Source organism: Chelonoidis abingdonii, chromosome 17 (genome assembly GCF_003597395.2).
Source record: "Chelonoidis abingdonii isolate Lonesome George chromosome 17, CheloAbing_2.0, whole genome shotgun sequence".
NCBI lineage: Eukaryota > Metazoa > Chordata > Testudines > Testudinidae > Chelonoidis > Chelonoidis abingdonii.
The window spans coordinates 9,193,231-9,217,722 of NC_133785.1; the positions used below are offsets into that span (position 1 = coordinate 9,193,231).

At 42.5% G+C, this 24,492-nt stretch overlaps 1 protein-coding gene across 3 annotated transcripts in view; it reads left to right on the top strand.

The window, feature by feature from the left end:
• Positions 1-23,611, top strand: part of POLA2 (DNA polymerase alpha 2, accessory subunit) — a 49,265-nt gene extending 25,654 nt beyond the window's left edge. For 2 of the 3 annotated variants that reach the window (XM_075073300.1, XM_032804245.2), the window contains exons 13-18: positions 137-210; positions 10,369-10,474; positions 12,919-13,025; positions 16,753-16,812; positions 17,544-17,670; positions 20,727-23,611. In XM_075073300.1, the coding sequence (XP_074929401.1) occupies positions 137-210; positions 10,369-10,474; positions 12,919-13,025; positions 16,753-16,812; positions 17,544-17,670; positions 20,727-20,873 (621 nt within the window). In that variant the 3' untranslated portion in view covers positions 20,874-23,611. The remainder of the gene's footprint in view (positions 1-136; positions 211-10,368; positions 10,475-12,918; positions 13,026-16,752; positions 16,813-17,543; positions 17,671-20,726) is intronic. The other variant, XM_075073301.1, reaches the window with a different exon arrangement.
• The last annotated feature ends 881 nt before the right edge of the window (positions 23,612-24,492 follow it).

Consider the following 24,492-nt stretch of genomic DNA (forward strand, 5'->3'; position numbering starts at 1 on the left):
CATTGTTCCCTGATGGTGTGGGAAGGCTACCAGAGTCTTTCACAGTCTGTTTGGCTGAACTTTGCTCTTGGCATGGTCTATGTGACTTTCCTCAGAGAACTTGTAACAAATCAAGTTGTTCTTTCTTTGTCTGTAGAACGGTCAGCTCATTGGATCCTTTGAGGATATCTTTAAACATTGTCTGAAGATGATAATTGAAGGGACAAGAAGGTATGTATTAAATAGCCTTTGTGCTCTTTTGTCAGCTTCCATCCAAGGATTTGAAAGCATCGGGAAACGTGACTGAATTAAGATTTTCCATTCCTTGTGTGTGCTGTATCTCAAGGAGGTGCTGAGATGAGATGGTTCATCCATGTTCTCAGAGCAAGTATATGACAATACTGGGATTAGAACACATGAATCCTGATTCCCAGTCCCTTCCTTAGGTTATTAGAAAATGGTTCCTTTCACAATACAGAGCCTAAGCCAATCTGATTCTCTAGTCTGCCTTTGAGAGGAAGGATGGCCTTGTAGTTAGGGCATTAGACTGGGATTGTGGAGATACGGGGGTTGATTTTGTTGTCTGCCGGAGACTTGCTGTGTGATATCAAGCAAGTCACTGTGGCCTGTTCTACCCTAAAAAGTTAGGTCAATTTAGCTACGTCACTTAGGGGTGTGAAAAATGCACAGTCTTGAGCAGCATAGTTAAGCCAACCTAACCTCCAGTGTTAACGACACTAAGTTGATGGAAGAATTCGTCTCTCAACCTAGCTGCTGCTTCTCAGGGGAGATGGATTACCTAAAATGATGGGAGAACCCTTCCTGTCAGCATAAATCGTGTCAGTGCTGCAGTGGTGCACCTATGCTGCTGTAGAAATTCAGGTGTAGACAAGCTCTCAATCCCTCTATTCCTCAATTCCTTATGTGAAATAAGTGTAATAATCCTTCCTTTCTCGTGTTCATTTAGATTATTTATCACTTTGATGCAGGTAGGTCCTACTACAGTCAGCCAGGTTGTACAATGCCCCATTGTACGATAAAATTTTCAAAAGCTCCTAAGTGACTTAAGAGCCTACGCTCCATTGATTTATTTTAATGGGACTTAGGCTTCTAAGGGAATGTCTACACTACCTGCTGGATCGGCGGTCAGCGATCGATTCAGCGGGGGTTGACTTATCACATCTAGTATAGACATGATAGATTGACCCCCGAGCGCTCCCCCGTCAACTCCTGTACTCCACCACCGCGAGAGGTGCAGGTGGAGTCGATGGGGGAGTGGCAGCAGTCGACTCGCCTCATTGAAGACACCACAGTGAGTAGGTCTAAGTGTGTCAACTGAAGTTGCATAACTTAGATCGATTTCCCGCACCCCCTCAGTGTAGAACAGGCCTCAGTAACTAAGCGCTTTTGAAAATTTCACCATTAGTTAAGATAAACCCTTTGTACCCACAGAGAGAGTGTCTCTGTCCTAACTTCATTGCAGAATTAGCTGAGGTTGTTACCTGGGTGTTGCCCCAATGCCCTCCCATCCACACATGCAAACTCCTCACCTGAGTTGAGTGGTGCTTTTAGCTTAGGCTAGCTGGCTTGACTGGTGTGGGGTGAGTTAGAGCCCAGATTCCACTCTGCGGTGGTAACCCATCCACTGCACTGAGGATGTAGTGCTGATAGTCTTCCAATGCCTTTCCACAATTCCCCCCCCATGTGCCCAGAAGAACCATGTGCAAGTTCTCCCACAAGTCACTGGGAAAGAATCCATAGAGCAGTTCACCTGACTGTAGCACAAAGAATGATAGCATATTCCCCCAGAAATCCAGCGAGCCACATGGGAGAATGCAACACTTGTGTGAAGAGAGTAACTCAAGTATGGCTTGCAGTGTGGCTGCTCAGACCTGGGCTAGGCTAACCTGCATGCTCAGACCTAGCTGCCAAACTCTGCTGCCAAACACAGCAAACTCTGCTGTGAAAACCTCCTTTGTGATTGTGCAACATCCAACACAAGGGCGGGCCTTCATCTTGGGGCCTCTAGTTTCTACTGTGATACAAATAACTTTAATAGTCCCTTCGCTGCTAGTGTGTGACTCTTCCCATCTTTGCTCGCTCGCTCTCTCTCATAAGTCTGAGTAGCCTATCACTTGGGACATTTAAAACTAGACTGTAAAACTGATAAATTGGCAAATAATCCTGCATTGCCAGGGAGGTGAATTAGAGCTGTATTTCTTAACTGGTGGATTGCAACTGCTGGGACAGGGTCACAAGGCATTAAAAATTGTATTATGACCCAAAGACAAGAGAAGAAACTTTTCAGAATAACTTCAGGGCAGCCAAAACCTTTAAAGCTTGTGAGGTTAAATGTAGTAGTAGTTTATCATTTAAACAATTTTTCCTTTTCCGAACCAGAAGAGGTTGAGAAATACTGAGTAAAATGACATGATAGTTTTATGCGCTTACAATTAGTTTTCCCAAGGAAGTGGAAGACTGTTCATAACACTCTCCTGATATCATACCTTTCCTAAAGTTTATCCTATTTCTCCCCCCACCCCAAAAAACAATTCTTTCCCCTTCCTTAAAGCTGCCAGTGCTCAGATGGCTGCAGACCACAGGCACAAAGGATTAAGACCCAGAAATAGTGTTGGCGGAAGTGTAACATATGGGTGGAGTTCCTGACTCTCTTCCAAACAGACAGAGCTGTAAACACAGCATGTCAGCTGTGTGCCTAAAGGACAGGCAGGTACTGATGAAAAAGGGAAGACTTGATTACTCTGGGAGAGCATAGAAGCTAAACATGGCAGAGGTGCTGGAGAGGGACTATCTTGATTGATTTGCTGGCTCATGTACGTTTGGGATTAAGGCCTTGTCTTGGTTTAGCCACGTATGGCTATAACCTAGTGTACAAATGTTTAGTGTTACACAAGCAAAGCGCTTGTCTACACTTACAGCTCTGTAGCAACTGCGCCACTGTAGAGCTTAGTGAAGACTAGGGCTGTCAAGCAATTAAAAAAGAATCATGATTAATTCCACAATTTAAAAAAAAATTGTGATTAATCGCACAGTTAAATAACAGAATACTGCTTACTAAATATTTTTGGGTATTTTCTACATTTTCAAATATATTGATTTCAATTACAACACAGAATACAAAGTGTACAGTGCTCACTTTATATTTTTGATTACAAATAATTGCACTGTAAAAAGTATTTCAATTCACCTAATACAAGTACTGTAGTGCAATCTCTTTATCATGAAAGTTGAACTTACAAATGTAGAATTATGTACAAAAGAATAGCTGCATTAAAAAAAAAAAATGTAAAACTTTAGAGCCTACAAGTCCACCCAGTCCTACTTCAGCCAATCGCTCAGACAAACAAGTTTGATTAAAATTGCAGGAGATAATGCCGCCTGCTTTTTGTTTACAATGTCACCTGAAAGTGAAAACAGGCGTTCGCATGGCACTCTTGTTGCAACATATTTTGTTGCCAGCGTTGCAAGGTGCCAGATGCGCTAAAGATTCACATATTCCCTTCATGCGTCAACCACCATTCCAGAGGACATGCGTCCATGCTGATAAGAGGTTCTGCTCGATAACCATCCAAAGCAGAGCGGACCAATGCATGTTCATTTTAATCATCTGAGTCAGATACCACCAGCAGAAAGTTGATTTTCTTTTTTAGTGGTTCAGGTTCTGTAGTTTCTGCATTGGAGTGTTGCTTTTTTAAGAGTTCTGAAAGCATGCTCCACACCACGTCCCTATCAGATTTTGGAAGGCGCTTCAGTTTCTTAAATCTTGAGTTGAGTGCTGTAGCTATTTTTAGAAACCTCACATAGATACCTTCTTTGCATTTCATCAAATCAGCTGTGAAAGTGTTCTTCAAACAAACATGTGCTGAGTCATCATCCGAGACTGCTATAACATGAAATATATGGCAGAATGCGGGTAAAACAGAACGGGAGATATACAGTTCTCCCCCAAGGAGTTCAGTCACAAATTTAATTAATGCACTGTTTTTGTAACGAGCATCATCAGCATAGAAGCATGCCCTCCAGAATGGTGGTTGAAGCATGAAAGGGCATATGAATGTTTAGCATATCTGGAACGTAAATACCTTGCAACGCCAGCTACAAAAGTGCCATGCAAATGCCTGTTCTCACTTTCAGGCGACATTGTAAATAAGAAGCAGGCAGCAGTATCTCTGGTAAATGTAAACAAACTTGTTTGTCTTAGCGATTGGCTGAACAAGAAGTAGGACTGAGTGGACTGTGTTTTGTTTTAGTGCAGTTATGTAACAACACCACATCCACATTTGTAAGTTACACTTTCATGATAGAGATTGCACTACTGTACTTGTATGAGGTGAATTAAAAATGACAATAGAATTTTTCACAATGCAAATATTTGTAATACAAATAATATAAAGAGAGCACTGTACACTTTTTTGTATTCCGTGATGTAATAGAAGTTAATATATTTGAAAAATGTAGAAAAACATCCAAAAATGTTTAAGAAATTTCAATTGGTATTCTGTTTAACAGTGTGATTAATCACAATTTTTTTAATCAGGTAATTTTTTTTGAGTTAATAACATGAGTTAACTGCGATTAATCAACAGCCCTAGTGAAAATGCTATCTACTGGGATGGAAGAGCTTCTCCTATCGGCATAGGTACTCCACCTCCCTGAGAGGTGGTAGCTATGTCAACAGAAGAAGCCCTTCCATCAACACTGCACTGTTTATAGGTTGGTATAACTACGATTTTCCACACCCCTGAGTAGTGTTGTTATACTGACATATGTTTGTAGTGTAGACTAGGGAAAAGCTGTGACTGGCATAGATACAATGTAGATTATGGTTCAGAGCGTAGACAGGCCCCATGCATGTAGAGGCACCCTCAGTGTAGACTATTAGGCAATTTGTTTTGTCAGTCTCCTTCATGGTAAACTCTTAAAGAAATACACACACTGAAACTTCAGATCGAAGTTCGTGCTTCCAGCCTATCTTGTAGAGGGAATTTTGGAGGCATTTGGTTCCCTGAACAATAGGGGAGAAGTTGTCCCCTACAACTTAAATTTACTCCCAGTTAACCATTTGATTTAAATGCAAACGGAGACTGGTTTATCAGTGAGTCAGCATGGCAAGCTCCTTCCTTTGATCATTCCATGACAACAGCCACTTCCTGCCAGCAGCCTGATTTTTAATCAGCATTTGTATCTCATTGGTGCATCTTCAGCAGTGAGATGCTAATCAGTTCATTAAGCAGCTGTACTCCAGATTGATACCAATAAAGCTATACCTTCTGCATGGAGGAGATGAGCTTGGCCTGTTGATCTCTCTTCATATTTGAATAGAGGGGAAGCAAGAAGCATAATGTAAAGTAAACTACTTCCTTAAATTCAGACCAGCAGCTAAATTACTGCTCAGTTCGACACACGTGTCTCTTCCCATCTTGTCTGGAAACATAACTAATCTTAATATCAAACAAATTGAAGAACCAGCTAGCTGGTCTTCCAAGTGCCTTTGTACACAAGAGGAAATAGGGATACGGCCGTCCACTGTCCTGATTCTAATACTGCCCCCTCATTTCATAGGGTGGGCTGCCCTTTTTTTTAAACTGTTTCAGAGTCAGCCTATGTAATTAGGTCCCTTGACTCAGTTGTGCTGTGACTCGACCTGCAGTTCCAGTCTGTCTCCAGGAGAGGGTGGTGAACTGGGAGTAAGGAAATCTGGGTCCTATTCCCAGCTCTGCCACTGACCTGCTGTGTGACCATGGGCAAGTCACTTTACCTCTCTGCTTCTGTTTCCCCACCCACTCTCTGGGCTCATCTTAACACACACGTTGTATTGTTTAACTGGATCAGTATAGTCAAAGTGGTACAACTCCCCTAGTGTGGATGCAGTTACACCAGTATAAATCTGCTTGTCTGTTTATTTAGATCTTACTCCTGTACAGGAAGGGGAATAAGCTATACCAGTATAACTATGCTCACGTTGAGGGGAGGTGGGGGTTAGTATCTGCTTTTTTTCCTTTTTAATCACACCCCTAATGAAAACAGGTATAGCTGTATGAATTCTGGGTGTAGGGAAGGCGTCTGTCTGTCTTGTCCATTTAGATTGTAAGCTCTTTGGAGCAGGGACGATCTTGCTGTGTGTCTGCCCAATGCCTAGCACAGTGGGGCCCTGATCGAAGTTGGGGCCTTTAGATGTTGCTGTAATAAATTGTAGTGCTTCCATCTCTTGACCTCTTTTTCCCTCCTACTTCCCAACTCAGAGACTTACAGTATAACTGCTTATGTGAAAGAGGCTGTAAACTGGAATCCCAAGGCCTAGTCTAAGGGTACATCTACAGTATGAAATTAATTGAACTTATTTTATTCAAATTTTTGGAAGCGATTTTATACATTCAGTATTGTATCCCCACTAAAGCGCGTGAATTCACCGAAGTGCGTCCACAGTATCGAGGCTAGCATCGAATGTCGGAGCGGTGCACTGTGGGAAGCTGTCCCATAGTTCCTGCAGTCTCTGCTGCCCATTGGAATTGTGGGTTAAGTTTCCAGTGCATAATGGGGCAAAAACATTCTCGTGGGTGTTTCTGGGTGTGCGCCATCACTCGCTCTTCCCTCTGTGAAAACTGTGGCAGATGCTACACTGCCAGCACTGGTGCAGTATGGTGCACCACCTGTCTCCTGATACTATGAATCCACCTTGCATATCCTCAGCTAATTCCAAAATAACAGACTAGTGTAGACCAGGCCTAAGCTAGAAAAGGTTTGCTGATCGCTATACTGGTAAACCTTACTACAGTATACACAGCTTATTTGGGCCAAAGAATGCTTTTACTGGTATAGCTTATACCAGTTCCCTGAAAAAAATAAGCTATATTGGCAAAAATACTCCTTTTTTTTTTTTTATGAAAAGTTATTAAAAATTACACCCTTAACTGACGTTATCGTAACTGCAAAAGTTTTTGTGTAGACTCTCTTAAGGCTTTCTGTGGCAGTGTAGATGTATGGTTAAAGATGACTTGTTGCTTCGCCAGTTTACCTCTAGTGATGGCACTACCTTTCTTGTCCCTTCCCCCACCCCAGCCCCTGCATTAAACCCAGATGACTTGAGATGGGGGCCTCAGTGTCTGCTGTGGGCCTTCATCCTCTCTGATCTCCCTCTCTTGTGGTCCTGGGTGAGGGTGGGGGAAGGAGGAATGGAGAAAACAAAGAACAAACAAGACATTCTTTCCTTGGGTGAGCGCTGCGCACCACCAGGTTCTTTCATCTGCTGCCAGAATCTGTCATACACTGGTATCGGGTCAATACCTCTCCTTTTTAGAAAGCACAATACAAATTGTATTTGTGGATTTTGAGAGGAATATTTAAGCAGCTACTGACCTGATTCTATCTGTCAGCATTTACTACAAAAGCCACTTGGTATATTGGGGTTAATTATGAAAAAAAAAAAAATGCTCAGCTCTTTGCACTTGTGCATATCTTCCAACTGAGCATAGAAATGCCATACAAGGGTGTACCAGTGGCCTATCGAGTCCATTGTCCTCTGATAGCAGCTGTTGCAGGTTGCTTCAGAGGAAAGTGTAATTCCACTCCCAGAATGCATCTAGGTGTACCATGGAAGAGGGGACGTTTTTCATCCTCTGCTGGTGATCAGGTGATACACTGAAACATGAAGAGTTTGCTCTTGTTCTGAATGTTTTTTTTGAGATTAACATGGAGAATGGAATTTGTAGAGGGGGTCCTACAATAGTAATAGATGGTTCAGGGCATGGCCCAACCTCTGGGGTTAGGAAGAAACTTTCCCTGAGGGAAGATTATCCCACATCTACCTACTGCAGTGTTTTTGCATCTTTCTCTGAAACAGCTGGGCACTATTGGAGATGGGATTCTATTCTATATAGGTTCTTATCTTACTTCCCTATCTCACAGAGCTGTTGTGCAGATAAATACATTCAAGACTGAAGTGCTTGGGATTTAGCACTTTTCATTAGTAGATAAGAACTAGACGGTCTTCCACCCTCATAACTATAGTATCTGAATACATGCATTAAGTGACATGTCTAAATCTATCATATGTGGTTGTCTCTCCCATCCTTTCCCTAAGGGAAGTATTGTGTGCAGGACACTATTTCTGTTTGTTTTTGTTTTTTTGTTTGTTTTGTTTTTTCTTTCCTTTTTAAAATGTATTCACTGGCCTGGGTGTGTTTAGACAAGGCATCTCAGAGCACCATGCCATGGACTTGGAGCCAAAGATGGAGGTTCTGGATGGTCCCTTAATTCCTGGGGCAAATCTATTCCCAGTCTCAGAGTGGCCTCTGAGAAAGCTCTGTCTCCTGTGCAGATGAGCTCTACCCTAGAAGTTAAAGGTTCTGAATACTGAGCAACCTGGATCTCTGACCTGATCCAGTGTGACAATTCATGTGTTCCTGTGGTTGGGAAGGAAGAGATGGGTAAGCATCTGCCAATGAGGCCCTGAAATCAATCAGTAGCCTCTTAAGAGTGTTGTGCATCGCTTCAGTACACAGTAAAGATATTACTTTTCCTCTTCTGTAGCAATGGCAATTAAACCAGTGCCACCAACAGAATTGCAGCTGGCTGTGCATTGGCAATCCAAACACTCTGATTTTTAAAGTTCAGGCTTATAACGGGCCATTAAGAACATCAGAACGGCCATACTGGGTCAGACCAAAGGCCCATCTAGCCCAGTATCCTGTCCTCTGACAGTGACCAATGCCAGGTGCCCCAGAGGGAATAAATAGAACAGGTGATCATCCTCTGTCACCCATTTCCCATTTGCTTCTGTTGAGCTTTCTTGTATCCATCACGGAACTCTCTTGTGGCCTTTATTATTACAACAGATTGCTTTGAATGGACGTATCACCTGATGGTTAAAGAACTAACTATAGATCTGGTTCCAAGGTCAGGTTTGTGGCCGCATAGCTGTTTCCAGGAATCATAAGGCAATCTTAACTCTTCACTAGTGAACAGGAGTTGCTCCTTAGTTTGCTTATCTATCTCCTAATGAATGCACAGCAGTTGGTGTGATCAGAACTGCTGGGACTCGAAGAGCTCCCTTGTACCTCAGCCTGCAATTTCAGCAGGGATAACCTAGTTAAACTAGTTTGCTGATTGTTTGTATTATGGACTCAAGTCAAGACTGAGCCCCCACTGATGAGCTCTCCTTAAACATAGGATATGTTTTCGCCGTAAAAAATGTAGCTAACTAGCTCAGCTGGGGATTTGGGTAGAGCGGGGGTTCGCAAACTGGGGGTTAAGACTCCTTAGGGGGTCACAAGGTTATTACATTGGGATCAAGAGCTGTCAGCCTCCACCCCAAACCCTGCTTTGCCTCCAGCATTTATAATGGTGTTAAATATATTTAAAAAGTGGTTTTTAATTTTATAAGGGGGATCGCACTTACAGGCTTGTTTATGTGAAAGGGGTCACCAGTAAAAAAAAATTTGAGAGCCACAGGGTTAGAGATCAGGTTCCACTCTCACTTGAACTAGTAACTTACTCACTTTGCAGTGAGGATGCACACTAAGTCACTGATGTGACTATGAGCCTCCCACAATTCTCTCTGTCTGGCAGAAGGACAGATAAGTTCTCTCACAGTTCACTGGGAAAGAATCATAGAGCGGCCCATCTTATGGCAGTACAAAGAGCCATGGGACATGCCCCCAGAAATCCTATCAACACTCACAAGGTAGTACAGGACCAGTGAGGAGAGTGTGACTTGAGTATGGCTTGCCATTTGACTGTTCACATCAGGCTCAGCTGATGCCCCCAAGCTAAGCTAACCCAGGTTCCAATCATCTGGGCTGATTGGAGTGAAGACCTATGGTAATACAGTCCCTGGTCCAAAGAGCTTACAGTCTACCCAGACAAAATGGAAAAAGTAAAGACAACTATCGCCATTTTATAGATGGGTAACTGAGTCACCAATTTAAATGGAAGGCTTACAAGCAAATAGTGTCTTTTTTGGGGCGGAGGGTACACAGCTGGACTCCTTAAGGGGCCTGGCTTTCAGAAAGTTCTGAACATCCTCTTACTGAAAAAATCAGGCCCCTTTAAGGCGTTTCAGATTGGGGCAGCCAAAAATCATTAGTCACTTCTGAAAGTCTTGGCCTCGGAGACTTGCCCCAAGCTCACACAGGGAGCCTGTAACAGACTTAGGTATTGTACTCAGGAAACTTAGGTTCTTGTCCAGATCAACTTTTTGAAAGATCTGATCCATTATTGCAATTTCCTATGTAATGAGTTTCAAAGGTTTTCCACAGTAAGAGGTGGAGGACAGTAAACTTGTTGTATAGATGTGCTTGGTTTGTCAATTATTGGGTTTTTAGGTTCCTGGTTTCTCTCTTAGAATGCTTCTCTTTCCTCTGCCAACAGTGCTGGTTCCCAGCTTGTGTTTGTACCATCGCTGAGAGACGTGCACCATGACTTCATATATCCTCAGCCACCTTTCAGCTATGAGCTGTCTAAAGATGACAAACAGGTAACTTCCTATAGCTAACCACCTAATTTGTTTACTTGACTGACTGACAGGTTGTTTGCTGAACTGGCAAGTCAGGAGCCTGGAAGAAAAGTCTCATATTTCAACCCAAACAGGAAAATGGCTAAGAGCAAAGTGGATTTGATCAGTTGCTACACAGCCTATTTAATCAAAGTTTAAAATTAGAAATCCTTTGGATTCCTTATAATGTATCCTTGGCACAAGCCAAGACTTCCAAAAAGAACTATGTGTCCAACCTGAAACATTTTCCCCCACTTCTGATACATTGTCCCTCTGCTGAGCAATAGCAGATGTTGGGGGCCTTTGAAGTTTTCTCCTCCACTGGGAAGCAATCAGTGACTTCTAGTCCAGGTATATTTATTTACACACATCCCCCAGTCCTGACATAAGATGGTTAAACAGCATGCATTGCAATTCCTTCTTTCAGGAAACTCAGCCCACCATCAATCCCTGGTTCCCAGGGAGCAACTACTTGACTCTAAAACAGAGTCCAAGGCAGAGAGCAAACTCTCTTGCAGCTCCCTTTCACCCAAAGCTGATGCTCTCAAAAAACCCAAACCTAAACAAAAACCACTTGTATAACCCAAAACATAATGCTTCTCTCCAAGTGTCAAAACTTGCTCACTCTTGGAAGACTATGCAACAGCGCCCCCTGAAGTACAGTGCTCGCACACACTGAAAATCTAGTCACTTTTGGGAAAACTCTTGCTCAGTTTTATTTTTTCTCTTCTCTCAATAAAGTGTGATCACTCACAGTGCTGAGCCTTGGTGGGTTACTCACCCTGGCATGGGTGCTAAAAAGCTGTTTTTTTCACTCATTCCATGGCCTGGTACAATCAATGTGCAACAAAATTGAAAGATTTAAGCCTGCTGGGGAAAGGTGCACAGAACAATTGAGAACTCAGAACAGAAATTCATAGACACTAGAAATGGGAAAAGCTTTATCAGATCATTTGTCCTCTTGTAAATGCAGAGCTGAAACTTTAGTCTGAGACCAAGCTGAAAACAGAACTCAAGCTATGCTGGCTCCTTGCCCTGTATTTTAAGACCCTACACCATGTGGCTTTTTAAAACACTCAGATATTTCCTCATGAGGAAATGAGTGAGAAATGAAATATAATGTGAAAAACTCTCTATGCCTGTTTCCAGGAAATCCACATCACTTAACTCTGCGTGACTGAGGAGGTGGGGAATTGTGACATCAAGCATACAGCTGTGAAGCTGCAATGACCTGTATGTTAGTCATACTGCTTTACTGAGAATGTTTCTGCTTAAGGCTTGTCTATATAGGAAAATTATTGCAGAATAAGATAGGGTGTGAATTTAAACCACAACAGCTATTGTAGGATGGATCCCTGAATGGGCACTGCTATTCCAGGATACAAGTGCCTTTTTTTGATTTAGTGCAATCCATTTTTAAAATTGGATTAAGCAAAATTGGAAAAAGACACTTTTGTTTAGGAATAGGAGTGCCCATACAGGGAGCTTTTCTACAGTGGCTAGTCTGGTAATTTTTCCTGTGTAGACAAGACCATAAAGAGGAAAGACCGTCTGAGGTGTATCCATAGGCACAGTTATGGCTTGATTAAGCCCTGTGACAATCACTAAAGATTTAGAAAAGTTTCCCAGTGGAAGAGGTGGTTGCTTTCATAAAATGAAACCACTATTCTTCCCCTTTGAATTCCCCAAACACCTCCATCTATGCAGTCCAAAGAAAGAAGCAGTCTAAGCTAAAAAGCATCTTAAATAATGCCTTTCACAATCCGTCCTCACTAAACTTCTTCTTTTGTAGGTTTAACATGGTCTTGCCTCATGTGGTGTCAGACCCCGCCACTGCCTCGATTTTCCTCCTTCCCCAGTCAAACAAACTGTCACAACTTATGCTTCTGAAGTACTCTTACCGTTCTGGTTTATTAACATCAAATAACAGTTCAACTCTAAGCCAGAATCTCCCAGCGTTCTCCTGTGGGGCTCCAGTGTGCCCCTTCTCTGTTCCTAATCTCCTCTTAAGAAGTTTTCTCCAGCCCGTCATTGCAGGTAGCCCCAGCCAGGTTTCTCCCTCTGGCTGGTATGGAAAGCCTCTTCCTCAGTCCTCCCTGACTCTGGCTCTCCTTTGGTTCTATTTATTCTCTGAGCAGAGGAGTTCTGCCAGACTCTGGAGAGACCTCCCATGGGTCTTTCCTAGCCCTTGATCTCCCCCTCCCAGATGGAACATCCCCCTAACCAGCTACCATCATGTGATGCCTGGTCACCTGACCTAGCCATGGGCCCAAACCCAAAAGCATCACCTGGAACTGGATGACAGATGGGGCCCAACTCCCCTGAAAGGGCCAGCACACCCTGTTCATACACCCGTTTATCAAGCTGGAGGATGTTGGTAGCAGCTGAATCCAAAGTGCCTTTTGCCCTTTCTTTTCTCATTTCAGCGAGTACACTTTGTGTCTGACCCCTGCACTCTGGCAATAAATGGAGTCATTTTTGGCCTGACTTCCACAGACCTGCTCTTCCATATGGGTACTGAAGAGATTAGCAGGTATGTGAGCTTAGAACAAGCTGTGAAACTTTAGGGTAAACAATTCCTTGGAAAAGTCCTCCCCAGTTTAAACAGACCAGCTGTGGGGCCCAATGCTTATATAATTTGATTGAAAACATTTGGTTACCTCTAACAGGCCATAAGACAGCGGAAACTTGCAGAGAAAATGAAGTACACTGGGTTAAAGGGATGTTGAGTTGAAAAAGTCAGGTCATCAGCAGCTGGTGACAGTTGATGTAGCCCTATTGAAATCAGTGCAGATTTACGCTACCTGTGGGTCAGGGACTATATCTGAAAGACGATTCACATTTGAGCCAAAAATCTTCTAAAAAAACAATTAGTTTGTTTTATTAACCCTTATACATTTTTGTTTAATCTCTAGCACCTTACTCAGCAGCCAGTTAAAATAGGGTTGCATTTTATTGTGTAGTCCCTTTATTTGTTATGCTTCTGGGTTCTCCTGCATAGTAATGCAGGAACTGTATGCAAGGGAATCAAGATCAGAGTAACACTCATCAATGTGCTAGTGATGCTGAACAGCTGCTTTGCCTGTCTGTGAAATAAGCCTCTCTGCAACGTATAATCCTTAATTCCTGTTTGCAAAGCCCTTTGATCTTCAGTGGAAGATTGTGTCCGCTCTGCGTTTGAAGTGGTGCAGCTGCACCTGTGCTTAGGGCACTGGGACTTGGGAGACCTGACTTCTGTTACTAGCTCTGCCCCTGACCTGCTTTGTGACCTCAGGCAGATCACTTCCCCTTTCTGTGCTTTTGTTTCTCCTCCCACCTTATAGTTTTCAATTCTAAGCTCTTTGGGGCCTGGACTGACTATCCAGCACAACGAGGCCCTGGCCTCTTGGTTCTACTGTACTACAAAGACTAATAATATATCTGTGATTAAAATTCCAGGGTAGACAAAGCCTAAACTGACTTGTCTCCTTTTTATTCTGTATCCGTGATGTTGCATGCAGTCCCATCTGTGTAGTCATGTCTGACCAGAGAGCGAGAGTCCAGACCTCTCATGGTATTTTGCTGCAATACAGTTGTTCTGGGGGGCAAATGTTATTGGCTGTAGCAAGGCATTTTTGTTTGGACTTGGTGGTTGAACTCCTGTGATACACAATGGAGGGGAAGGAACATTTGAAGGGATTCACATATTAAATTTGTTGTGTGTGCTTGTTGGCCAGGGCCATTCACACGCTGGGGTCATAGGAATGAAGTGCTTGACTCAGTCCTCTGTGGAGTTCCAGTTTTCTTGCACAATTCAGTGGTTTTTCTTCCTCCCCTGTTAATCTCCCACAATATTCCTTATAGGGGTGTGTGGGTGTTGAAAAGAGACAGCCAGAAGGAATGTGTGTATAGGGGCCAATGTTTACTTCCCTGTTCAGGTAATCAGGAAGCTGGGAGTTTGGTGTCTTCTAGGATGACAGTAAGCGTTCCATGCTGCCATACTTCTAAATAGGACAATGGCTCTAGCAACTGTAGGGTATGCCTGCACGACAGCTGGGACTCCCAACTCATGCTAGTGGAGCTAGAGCTAGTGTACTAAAAATAGCTATGTGGATGTTTTGACTTGGGCTGTTGAGCCCACCTGGCCCCCTAGCTTCAGAGCCTGAGCCACTATGTCCGTATTGCTGTTCTTAATGCTCTCGCTTGAGCTCTGCTACTGGTAGTTCGAGCTTCACTAGCACAACTCTGCCTAGCCAGGGAGGCTCACTCCTAACTGCAGTGTAGACCTTTCTCAGAGACCTTATCTATGCGCTGCCTGGTACCAGTTTAGTTAAGCTGGTGCAAACTATTGTTTGAATACTTATTTTTAAAGCAGCTTATTTTGCTATAGTAATTCCTAGCTCTTGTATGGTGCTTTGCATTAGTAGGCCTCAAAGCACTTACAAAGTAATATTATCCCCATTTTATAGATGGGAAAACTGAGGCAGAGAGAAGTGATTTAGTCAGGGTCACCCAGCAGGCTCGTGCCAAGTTAGGAATAAAGCTGAGGTCTTCTAAGCCCTAGTCCAGCGGTCTGTCCATTAGGGCACAGTGTCTCCCTAAACTAAGTGCTTTGCCTCCACTGTGTTTTTACAGCAGGATAGCTAGCACACATTATTTATCCCATGCTAAAAACATACCTCATTTTGTCAGTGAAGACATAGCTAAAAGAAATTAAGTCTGACTTAAACTTAAGAGAAGTGTGTCCAAACAGTCTTTTGTATCAGTTTGACTAAATGGATTTAAAATAAAGCCTTAAATTAAACTGGTGTGACTGAGCACATAGACAAGCTCTGAGATACTGACTGCATCCTCTGTGTGCACTGCACGCATGTACCTCACTGACCATCTTAAATGACTCCATGGTGTTTACAAATACTTGTCAGCATTTATCCTTATCTCCCCTACCCCATAGCCATTGTCTAGTCAAGACCTGCATATTTTCTTCATGTGAATCATCCCTCATAAATCATTCCCTCCAGTCCTTTCAGCCCGTTGGTTGCTTCTCTCCAAATTCCTACCAGTTAACTGTTGTCTCGTTGGCTTGGAAACCCAATACTGGACTCTGGGTTTGTGTAGTAACCAGTCCATAAGGTGATACAAATGCAGCGCCAAAGCATCTTGATCAAATCTAACCTTGAATAGATGAGCCATCTCCATTGTCTTATCTCCCCTGGTTACAAAGTTGCTGAGTATCTTTGTTTTGGGGAGATGATTTTTGAAAAACTCTCTGTAGCAAGAGGACCTCTTGGCATAAAGAAGACTTGATCATAGCTAGTAGGGCACTGGACAGGAGGAGGTCAAAAGACCAGTGTTTTAATCGTAGCTCTACCAATGACCTTGAGCACATCCCTTTCCCTCTCTGTGCCTCCATTTTCAGCTCCCACTCTTTGTCTATTTAGACTGTAAACTCTTTGGGGCAGAGGCTGTCTCTTATGCTTACAGTGTACAGTGCCTCGTACACTGGAACTCCAATCTCTGTTGAGGCTTCTAGGAACTACCATAATACAAATCTGAGCAGAACTTTAGAAATTTGGGCTAGAATAAGCTACTGCAAAACTCCTGCATTGTCCTCAGGAGTTATTTTAATTAAGCATGCAGTCCTTGTTTCCTTGTAGACTTGGTTTCATTGGCATCCTGCCTGCCAAATAAAACTTGGATGGCATTTTCTCTCAAGGCATTTTTCTCCTAGCTGCAGCATGTTAAGATGTGTTCACAACTCAAGTGTCTGTTTTAAATTAGAGAATTTTATTTTAGTAAGAGTCTGAGGCTCTTAACAGAATGTAAAAACAAAGTCAAACTTGTTGTGTTATCTGGTTGAAGGACTATTATTATTTTGTACTAGGGTAACTCCTAGAGGCCCCAGCAAAGATCAGGGCCCTGTTTTTTTGGGCATTGCACAGAATCCTACTGTATGGTCCTGGCCCAGAATAATTTTACAGTCTAAGAAGACAAGACAGACAGAAGGGAAAATTTATTATCTTTATTTTAAAGATGGTGAACTGAGGCATAGAGAGGCCAAGTGACTTCCCAAAGATCACACCGGGAGTTTGTGGTAGAGCTGAGAACTGAACCCAAATGTCCTAAGTTCTAGTCCAGTGCCTTAACCACAAGACCATCCACTCATTAGAAAGTAAAGAAATTACCTTATTCTTAAGAGACATCTTCCCGACCCCTGCCCCCCTACCCCANCCCCCCCCGTGGTTTTTGTAGCTAAATTTTGAATGTTTCTCTTAAAACAGCTCTTCCGGTGTCTCAGACCGCTTCACCCGAATCCTTAATCATGTCCTGACACAGAGAAGGTGAGATCAATTTCTGGATTTAGAGTTCATCACAAAACATTTCCCTGTCTAAAGTGACAGTGCCTGCCACTGATATATTGGGCCTTATACTCTGTTGCCAGCACTTTGTAAGTGATTATACACAAGTGGAGAATGGTATCAAAGTGCCACCATCCTGACTTGGTAGTGTTTTATATCTGTCCTGCACTGGTGTAGATGACCCCACAAGATTCATAGACATTACGGTCAGAAGGGACCATTATGATCATCTAGTCTGCCCTCCGGCTTAACGCAGGCCGAAGAATCTCACCCAATAATTTTTGCTTTGATCCTGTAACTTTTGAGCTAAAGCATATCTTTCTAAAAAGACATCCAGTCTTGATTAAAAGACTATTCCAAGCGATAGAGAATGCTAAGTCCCTAGCTAAGTTATTTCAGTGGTTAATTTCTGTCATTACAAATATGGTACATAGTTTCAGCAGTCTGAATTTGTCTAGCTTCAGTTTCCAGCCACTGGATTTTTGTTCTGCCTGGTGCATGGTAACAGAGAACCAGGCCTTCAGTTTCATTTTTTGAACAATTTTTTCTGCTTCTGTAATCAGAGGCACTTGCTGATAGCACAATGCACAAGCCTTAAGCTGTTGGAGTGGAACTGATACGTATTCACCTGGCTGACAGCAGGGTGTGTGGGGAGGACAGAGCAAAGGTGGCTGTATTTAAGTGTCATCAACAATTAATATTGATCCATGCAGTTATTACCCACTCTACCCTCCCTCGGAAGAGATGAACGTTGATTATGAGAACTTCTATAATTACATCCCTTTGCCAGTCACCCCGGATGTCCTCATTGTTCCATCTGAGCTGAGATATTTTGTTAAGGTAAGCTGGGAGCGTGTAAACACTTTGTCTGGGATTTTCAGTGGTGCCTAAGGAGTTAGGCACACATTGCTCGCTGGAATTCAGTGGGAAGTGGCTGCTTTTGAGAATCCTAGCCTCAGTATAGAACTCAGCCTACGGGAAGAGCAAGATGAGTGGTAGGAATGGGGCTCTACTCTGTTAATGCCATTTCTGTGCTCTCAATACCACAAACATTGGATAAAATTTTCAAAAGTTCCTAAGATCCATTTTCAGAAGTGACATAGGTGCCGAAGTTTTCAGAAGTATCCAGGACACTGAAGTGTCTAAGTCACTTGAAAAATAGGTTTTAAGCTCCTAAATTACTAAATTGCTTTTGAAAATTTTAGTCAACTAATCTGCATGACTGGACTTCCCCATGTTTCAGATAGTGAAGGCTGGGCCCACACTGATCTTCCTCTTTCATTTGGCGAGCTAGTTTTTTTCCCATCTCTAGCTGAGAGTAACTATTTATTACTGTAACTCCCTCTCTCATTGTAGGCAAGGGGTTAGATGTCACAGCAGAATCCCTAGTCTTCAGTGTAAATGTTTTTGAGGATGTGGGGTAACTTTTGAGGAGTTACAGTGGAAGCAATGATAGCCTTGTTGTCTCCTTGCCACTGAAGTTAACCTGTAGAGAGGTTAAAGAGCTTAGCAGGATTCCAAAAGGATTAGGGCGTTTATGTGGATAATAGAAATCTCTAGAGTTACACTAGTAAGGATCAAAACATAACCAAGAGTTTTGGAAGGGATAGTAAACCTCCTTCAGCAGAACATAAAACAATCTCTAACTCCCCTTATGGGCAGCTTATGCCTTAACTACAGGGTTTCTTTCACCTTTCTCTGAAGCATTTGGTATTGGCACTGTCAGAGATTGGATACTGGACTAGATGGATACACTGATCTTGATCCAGTCTGGCAATGTCTGTGTTTCTAGAGGCGATGTTAAAAGCACAACTCAGCCTTGTGGTTTGCAGCTGCTGTAGGGCTAAAATATATAATTGGAATGCAGCCGCCCAACTGGGAACCTGCTGTATTGTGAGGCAGTATAGTTCAGTGGATAGGACTTTGAATCAGGAGCCCTGGGTTCTATTCCTGGCTCTGCTACTGACTCACTGATCACAGGCAAGTCATTTTCCGCCTCTGCTTCATCTCCCATCTTTTATTTAGACTGTGAGCTCTTTGGGGCAGGGACTGTTTCTTGCTACATGTCTCTGCAGCACTTGGAACAATGGGCCCCCATTCTCAGTTGGGGCTTTTACTATTATAATTTATTTATATTACTGTAGCGCCTGAAGAGGTAGGGCTGTTGATTAATCGCAGTTAACGCACGTGATTAACTCAAAAAAAGTAATTGCAATTAAAAATATTAATCAGTTTTAATCGCACTGTTAATAAATACCAATTGAATTTTATTAAATATTTTGGATGTTTTTGTACATTTTCAAATATACTGATTTCAGTTACAACGCAGTGTACAAACTAGACTGCTCACTTTATATTTTTTATTACAAATATTTGCACTGTAAAAATGGCAAATAAAAGAAATAGTATTTTTCAATTCACCTCATACAAATACTGTAGTGCAATCTCTTTATGGTGAAAGTGCAATTTACAAATGTAGGTGGTTGTTGGTTGTTGTTTGTTGTTTTGTTACATAACTGCACTCAAAAACAAAGAGATATAAAACTTTAGAGCCCACAAGTCTACTCAGTCCTACTTCTTGTTGAGTCAATCGCTAAGACGAACAAGTTTGTTTACATTTACGGGAGATAATGGTGCCTGCTTTCTATTTATGTCACCTGAAAGTGAGAACAGGCATTCGCATGGGACTCTTGTAGCCGGCATTGCAAGGTATTACATGCCAGGTATGCTAAAAATTCATATTTCCCTTCATGCTTCGGCCACCATTCCAGAGGACATGCTTCCATGCTGATGATGATCATTAAAAAAAATTAATGCATTAATTAAATTTGTGGCTGAACTCCTTGGGAGAGAACTGTAGGTCTCCTACTCTATTTTACCTACATTTTGCTATATATTTCATGTTACAACGGTCTTGGATGATGACCTAGCACATGTTGTTCATTTTAAGAACACTTTCACTGCAGATTTGACAAAACACAAAGATACCAATGTGAGATTTCTAAAGATAGCTACAGTCTTGATCCAAGGTTTAAGAATCTGAAGTGCCTTCCAAAATCTGAGAAGGATGAGGTGTGGAGCATGCTTTCAGAACTCTTAAAAGAGCAACACTCTGATGCAGAAACTACAGAACCTGAACCATCAAAACAGAAAATCAACCTTCTGCTTGCGGCATTTGATTCAGATAATGAAAATGAACTTGCGTCAGTCCACACTACTTTTGGATGGTTATCGAGCAGAACCCCTATCAGCATGGACGCATGTCCTCTGGAATGGTAGCTGAAGCATGAAGGGACGTATGAATCTTTAGTGCATTTGGCACATAAATATCTTGCAATGCCAGCTACAACAGTGCCATATGAATGCCTGTTCTTACTTTCTTCACAATATCACCTGAAATGGGCAGCATTATCTTCCATAAATGTAAACAAACTTGTTTGTCTTAGCGATTGACTCAACAAGAAGTAGGACTGAGTAGACTTGTGGGCTCTAAAGTTTTACATTGCTTTGTTTTTGAATGTAGTTTTTTTTGTACACAATTCTACATTTGTAAGTTAAACGTAGGTGAATTGAAAAATACTATTACTTTTGGATTTTACAGTGCAAATATTTGTAATAAAAAATAAATATCAAGTGAGCACTGTACACATTGTAGTTGAAATCAATATATTTGAAAATACAAAAAATATCCCAAACTATTTAAATGGTATTCTCTTATTGTTTAACAATGTGATGAATCATGCAATTAATCATGATTAATTTGTTTAATTGCTTGACAGCCCTAGTGGAAACCATTTCAAACAAACCAATAGCTTTGAAACCTGCTGTGATTGCTTGTGCCTGAATTCTTACCTGCTCTATAATCATTTTAATTTGCGCTCCTTGTTTCTCCACAGGACGTCTTAGGCTGTGTGTGTGTGAACCCAGGACGGCTCACCAAAGGCCAGGTTGGGGGGACCTACAGCCGTCTGTACATACAGAAGCAGGATACAGAGGAAGAGCGAAAGAGTCCCTGCATTGCTGCCCAAGTTGTCAAAATCTAAACAGACTCTCTGCCCCCTACCCTTAAAACAGAGATGCTGGCCTTGAGTTCAGTAGGGGTTCAAATCCAGCCTGGTTGGACATCCGTTAGATTTGGTCAAAAGATGCAAGGATGATCTGGCGAAGGGGCTCGGAGAGCAGTGTAATACCTCCCCTTCTGTCAGGACTGTTGTTTTCCAGAATCTTTTGCAGAGATTTTTGTAGCAAATCAGACATTTGTGTTAGAGTTTTTTAAGGCTCTTCAGCCAGTTGCAATCAGGAATGCAAACCTTGTTAATGCAAATGTGAACATGGAGCCCTGACTTGGATCAGCTTGTCTTCTGTTGTAATTTGCCAAGGGGAAAGTTTGTCAGCTCAACAGAGCGAACTGCAATTTAAAATACCCCCCGAGTTTTCTAAAAGTTCATGCTTTCAGCTCTGTTTCCAGGCTGTCCCTTGAGTTTTGTCAGTATCAGCAGAGGCATCTGCTCCAGGTGAGCTGGATGTTTTATTTTCAGATCCTGCTGTTGGTCATGCTAGGTTTTGTCTATCTTATTAGGTAATATGGCCCTCGGCACCAGAATGCATCACAGTCATCTCCCAGTTTCACAGATCGGGAATTCAAACACAGAGTAGATCGTGATTTACTCAAGTTCACACAGCATGTAGCAGAGCCAGGAAGAGAACCCAGTTCTCCTGAACCTCATTCCATTCCCTTATCCATTATATCGCTCTGCCTCTCTTAGGTAATATCCACACTTCCTGGAACCAAGCAGGATGATCTGTGTCAATCTTTGGGATCATAAAATTACAGCTAACGAAAATTAACTTGATCCCCACTGAGCTGGGAAAGTAACCTTGCTTTTTCTGCATTATACACAGGCTCTGTCTCCTTGGGTAGCCCTGTGGGTTCTGTCATATTTTTATGTAATATATGCATTGCAGCAGCATTGCTATGCCTGTCTGACTTGGAAAGGCAGGTGTTACTTGTCCAAACCTGTGGATAATTCTCAGTTTAAAGCAAAGTGTATGAGGATTTTTTAAAACATTTTTTGCAATTCTTCCACACAACTATCACCTGGGGGAATTTAAACTCTGATTGTTGCACTGGTTAATTCCAAAGGTCTTTGTTTGGACTTGGATTGCTGTAAACTGGCTTGTGTGGGTGGTTAAGTGCCATATGATCTGCATTTCTATTATAGTTAATCAAAATACTGATATTCCATTGGACTGAGGCACTTGGATCTTCACTAGGAGGCCTCTGACTATATAATCTGCTCTACGTGAATCATTTCAATCCTACTTCCCATTTGTATTATGTTGCAGAAGCAGCTAGAAGCCCTAGCCAAGATGGGGAAACTCATTGTTGTGTTCGGACACATAGTGAGTGAGAATCCCTGCCGCAAAGAGCTTGCCATCTAAACAGACAAGACAAGCAAAGGAAGGGTTACTATTTTCAATGTATAAATGGAGAATCTGAGGCAGAGACCAGAGGGTACTTGGCTAAGGTTACACAGGAATTTTCCGGCAGAATAAGGACCCAGATTTTCCTGAGTTTCAGCTGAATGCTTTAACCACATGCTATTCCTTTCTCTTGCTGAAATTATTTTTCGTTGATGCCAAGGTACCGGCACAAATACACATCTAGCTGTCTGTGCTTCCAAGTACTGAATACTGTGCAGTCACTGCTCTTAAATCTGGCCTGATTTGGGCCTCTTTCATATGAAAAAACAGGACTCAACTGGTAATAGTGGGCCATATGGTCTATGTGTAACTTTAAAATTCCGGTTGATCAGTGTATGTATGTGCATGGAGCTCTCTCTAACACACACAACGAGCACCTATTTTACCTCCACTATTAGGAATCAACTAGCAGCTCAGAGTGACTTATAGGCAGCCTCTAATCTTTCCTAATGCTTGGCTTCTGTGTAAACTGTCTCCCCATTCTTTTCCCCCGCTTACACTAGACTGGATCCCCTCCCCCAACACAAGTACAACTCCCAGATGCACAGAAAAGCATGGTTTTCTCTAAGAGGTTTGTAATCTGCTCATGCCCCAGCCCTGTTCTTTGTTGGTGGCACTGATGCTACTGGCAAATGTTGGGCTGGCCAAGTGCAGATGCTGCAACGTGGAAGTTGCCTAAGTAAGGCTGTTTGGGGTACTGCAGAGTGGGCAGGCACAGTCAATGCATTAGAATGTCCCTAAGCTGCAGAAGAGCTCTTTGTAGCTTGATAAGTTTATGGAAGGGATGGTATGATGGGATAGCTTAATTTTAGCAATTGATCTTTAGTTATCAGCAGATAAGTATGCCCAGTGGTCTGTGATGGGATGTTAGATGGGATGGGATCTGAGTTACTGCAGAGAATTCTTTCCTGAGTGCTGGCTGATGCGTCTTGCCCACATGCTACATGCTCAGGGTTTAGCTGATCGCCATATTTGGGGTCGGGAAGGAATTTTCCTCCGGGGCAGATTGGCAGAGGCCCTGGAGGTTTTTCGCCTTCCTTGCAGCATGGGGCATGGGTCACTTGCTGGTGGATTCTCTGCAGCTTGAGGTCTTCAAACCACAATTTGAAGACTTCAATAACTCAGACATAGGTTAGGGGTTTGTTTATAGAAGTGGATGGGTAGGATTCTGTGGCCTGCTTTGTGCAGGAGGTCAGACGAGATGATCATGTTGGTCCCTTCTGACCCTAAAGTCTATGAGTGTAACTCCAAAGCTTCTCTCCGTCAACAGAAGTTGGTCCATTGAAAAAGTTCTCATCCACCTTGTGTCTCTAAGCTGAAATGATTCACTGCTTTAACCTAGGGTTGTTGGGCAATCTTGCCTGCAGCCAGAGTGCTGATTTCTAACTCTAATGTGAACTCAAGGCACATGTTCCTGTTTTTGGAAGGCCTCCTTACAACTTTTTATTATTGTTTGTATCATAGTAGTGCCTGATAGTGCACCAACACAGAGGAAGAAACAGTCCCTGACCTGAAGATATTCAGTCGAAGTAGACAAAGAAACTGGGTTATCCCCAATTTACAGATGGAGAACTGAGTCACAAAGAGATTAAGTGCCTTCCCCAAAGTCACACAGTGGTGATAGCAGCTCCTGAGTCCTCATCCCAGGCCTTAATCATAATTCTTCAACAAAGAGAAGGTTAAAGGGTGACTTGATTACAAGCTCTAAGTATGGACCTGGGGAACAAATATTTAATAAGGGACTCTTCAATCTAGCAGACATAGATATAACCCAATCCAATGGCTGGAGGTTGAAGCAACACAAAAAGTTACACCTTATTTCCAGTCTGAATTTAACAGTGAGAGCAATCCACCATCGGAACAGCTTCCCGGTGGGGGATTTTCCATTGCTGACAATTTTTAAATCAAGATTGGATGTTTTTCTAAAAGATCTGCTCTAGGAATGATTGTGGGAAGTTCTGTGGCCTGACCACCTGCATATAATACATGATCAGTGATCCATTCTGACCATGTACGCTAGGAAAAACGCTAATTGCTATTCTAGCTATCTTAGGTGCTTATGGCCCCCATTACCATAGTAGCTGAGCACCTCACAATCTTCAGTGCATTTATTCTTACAACCCCCTTGTGAGGCAGGGCAAGGCTATTATTCCTGTGGCATAAAGGGGGACACTGAGC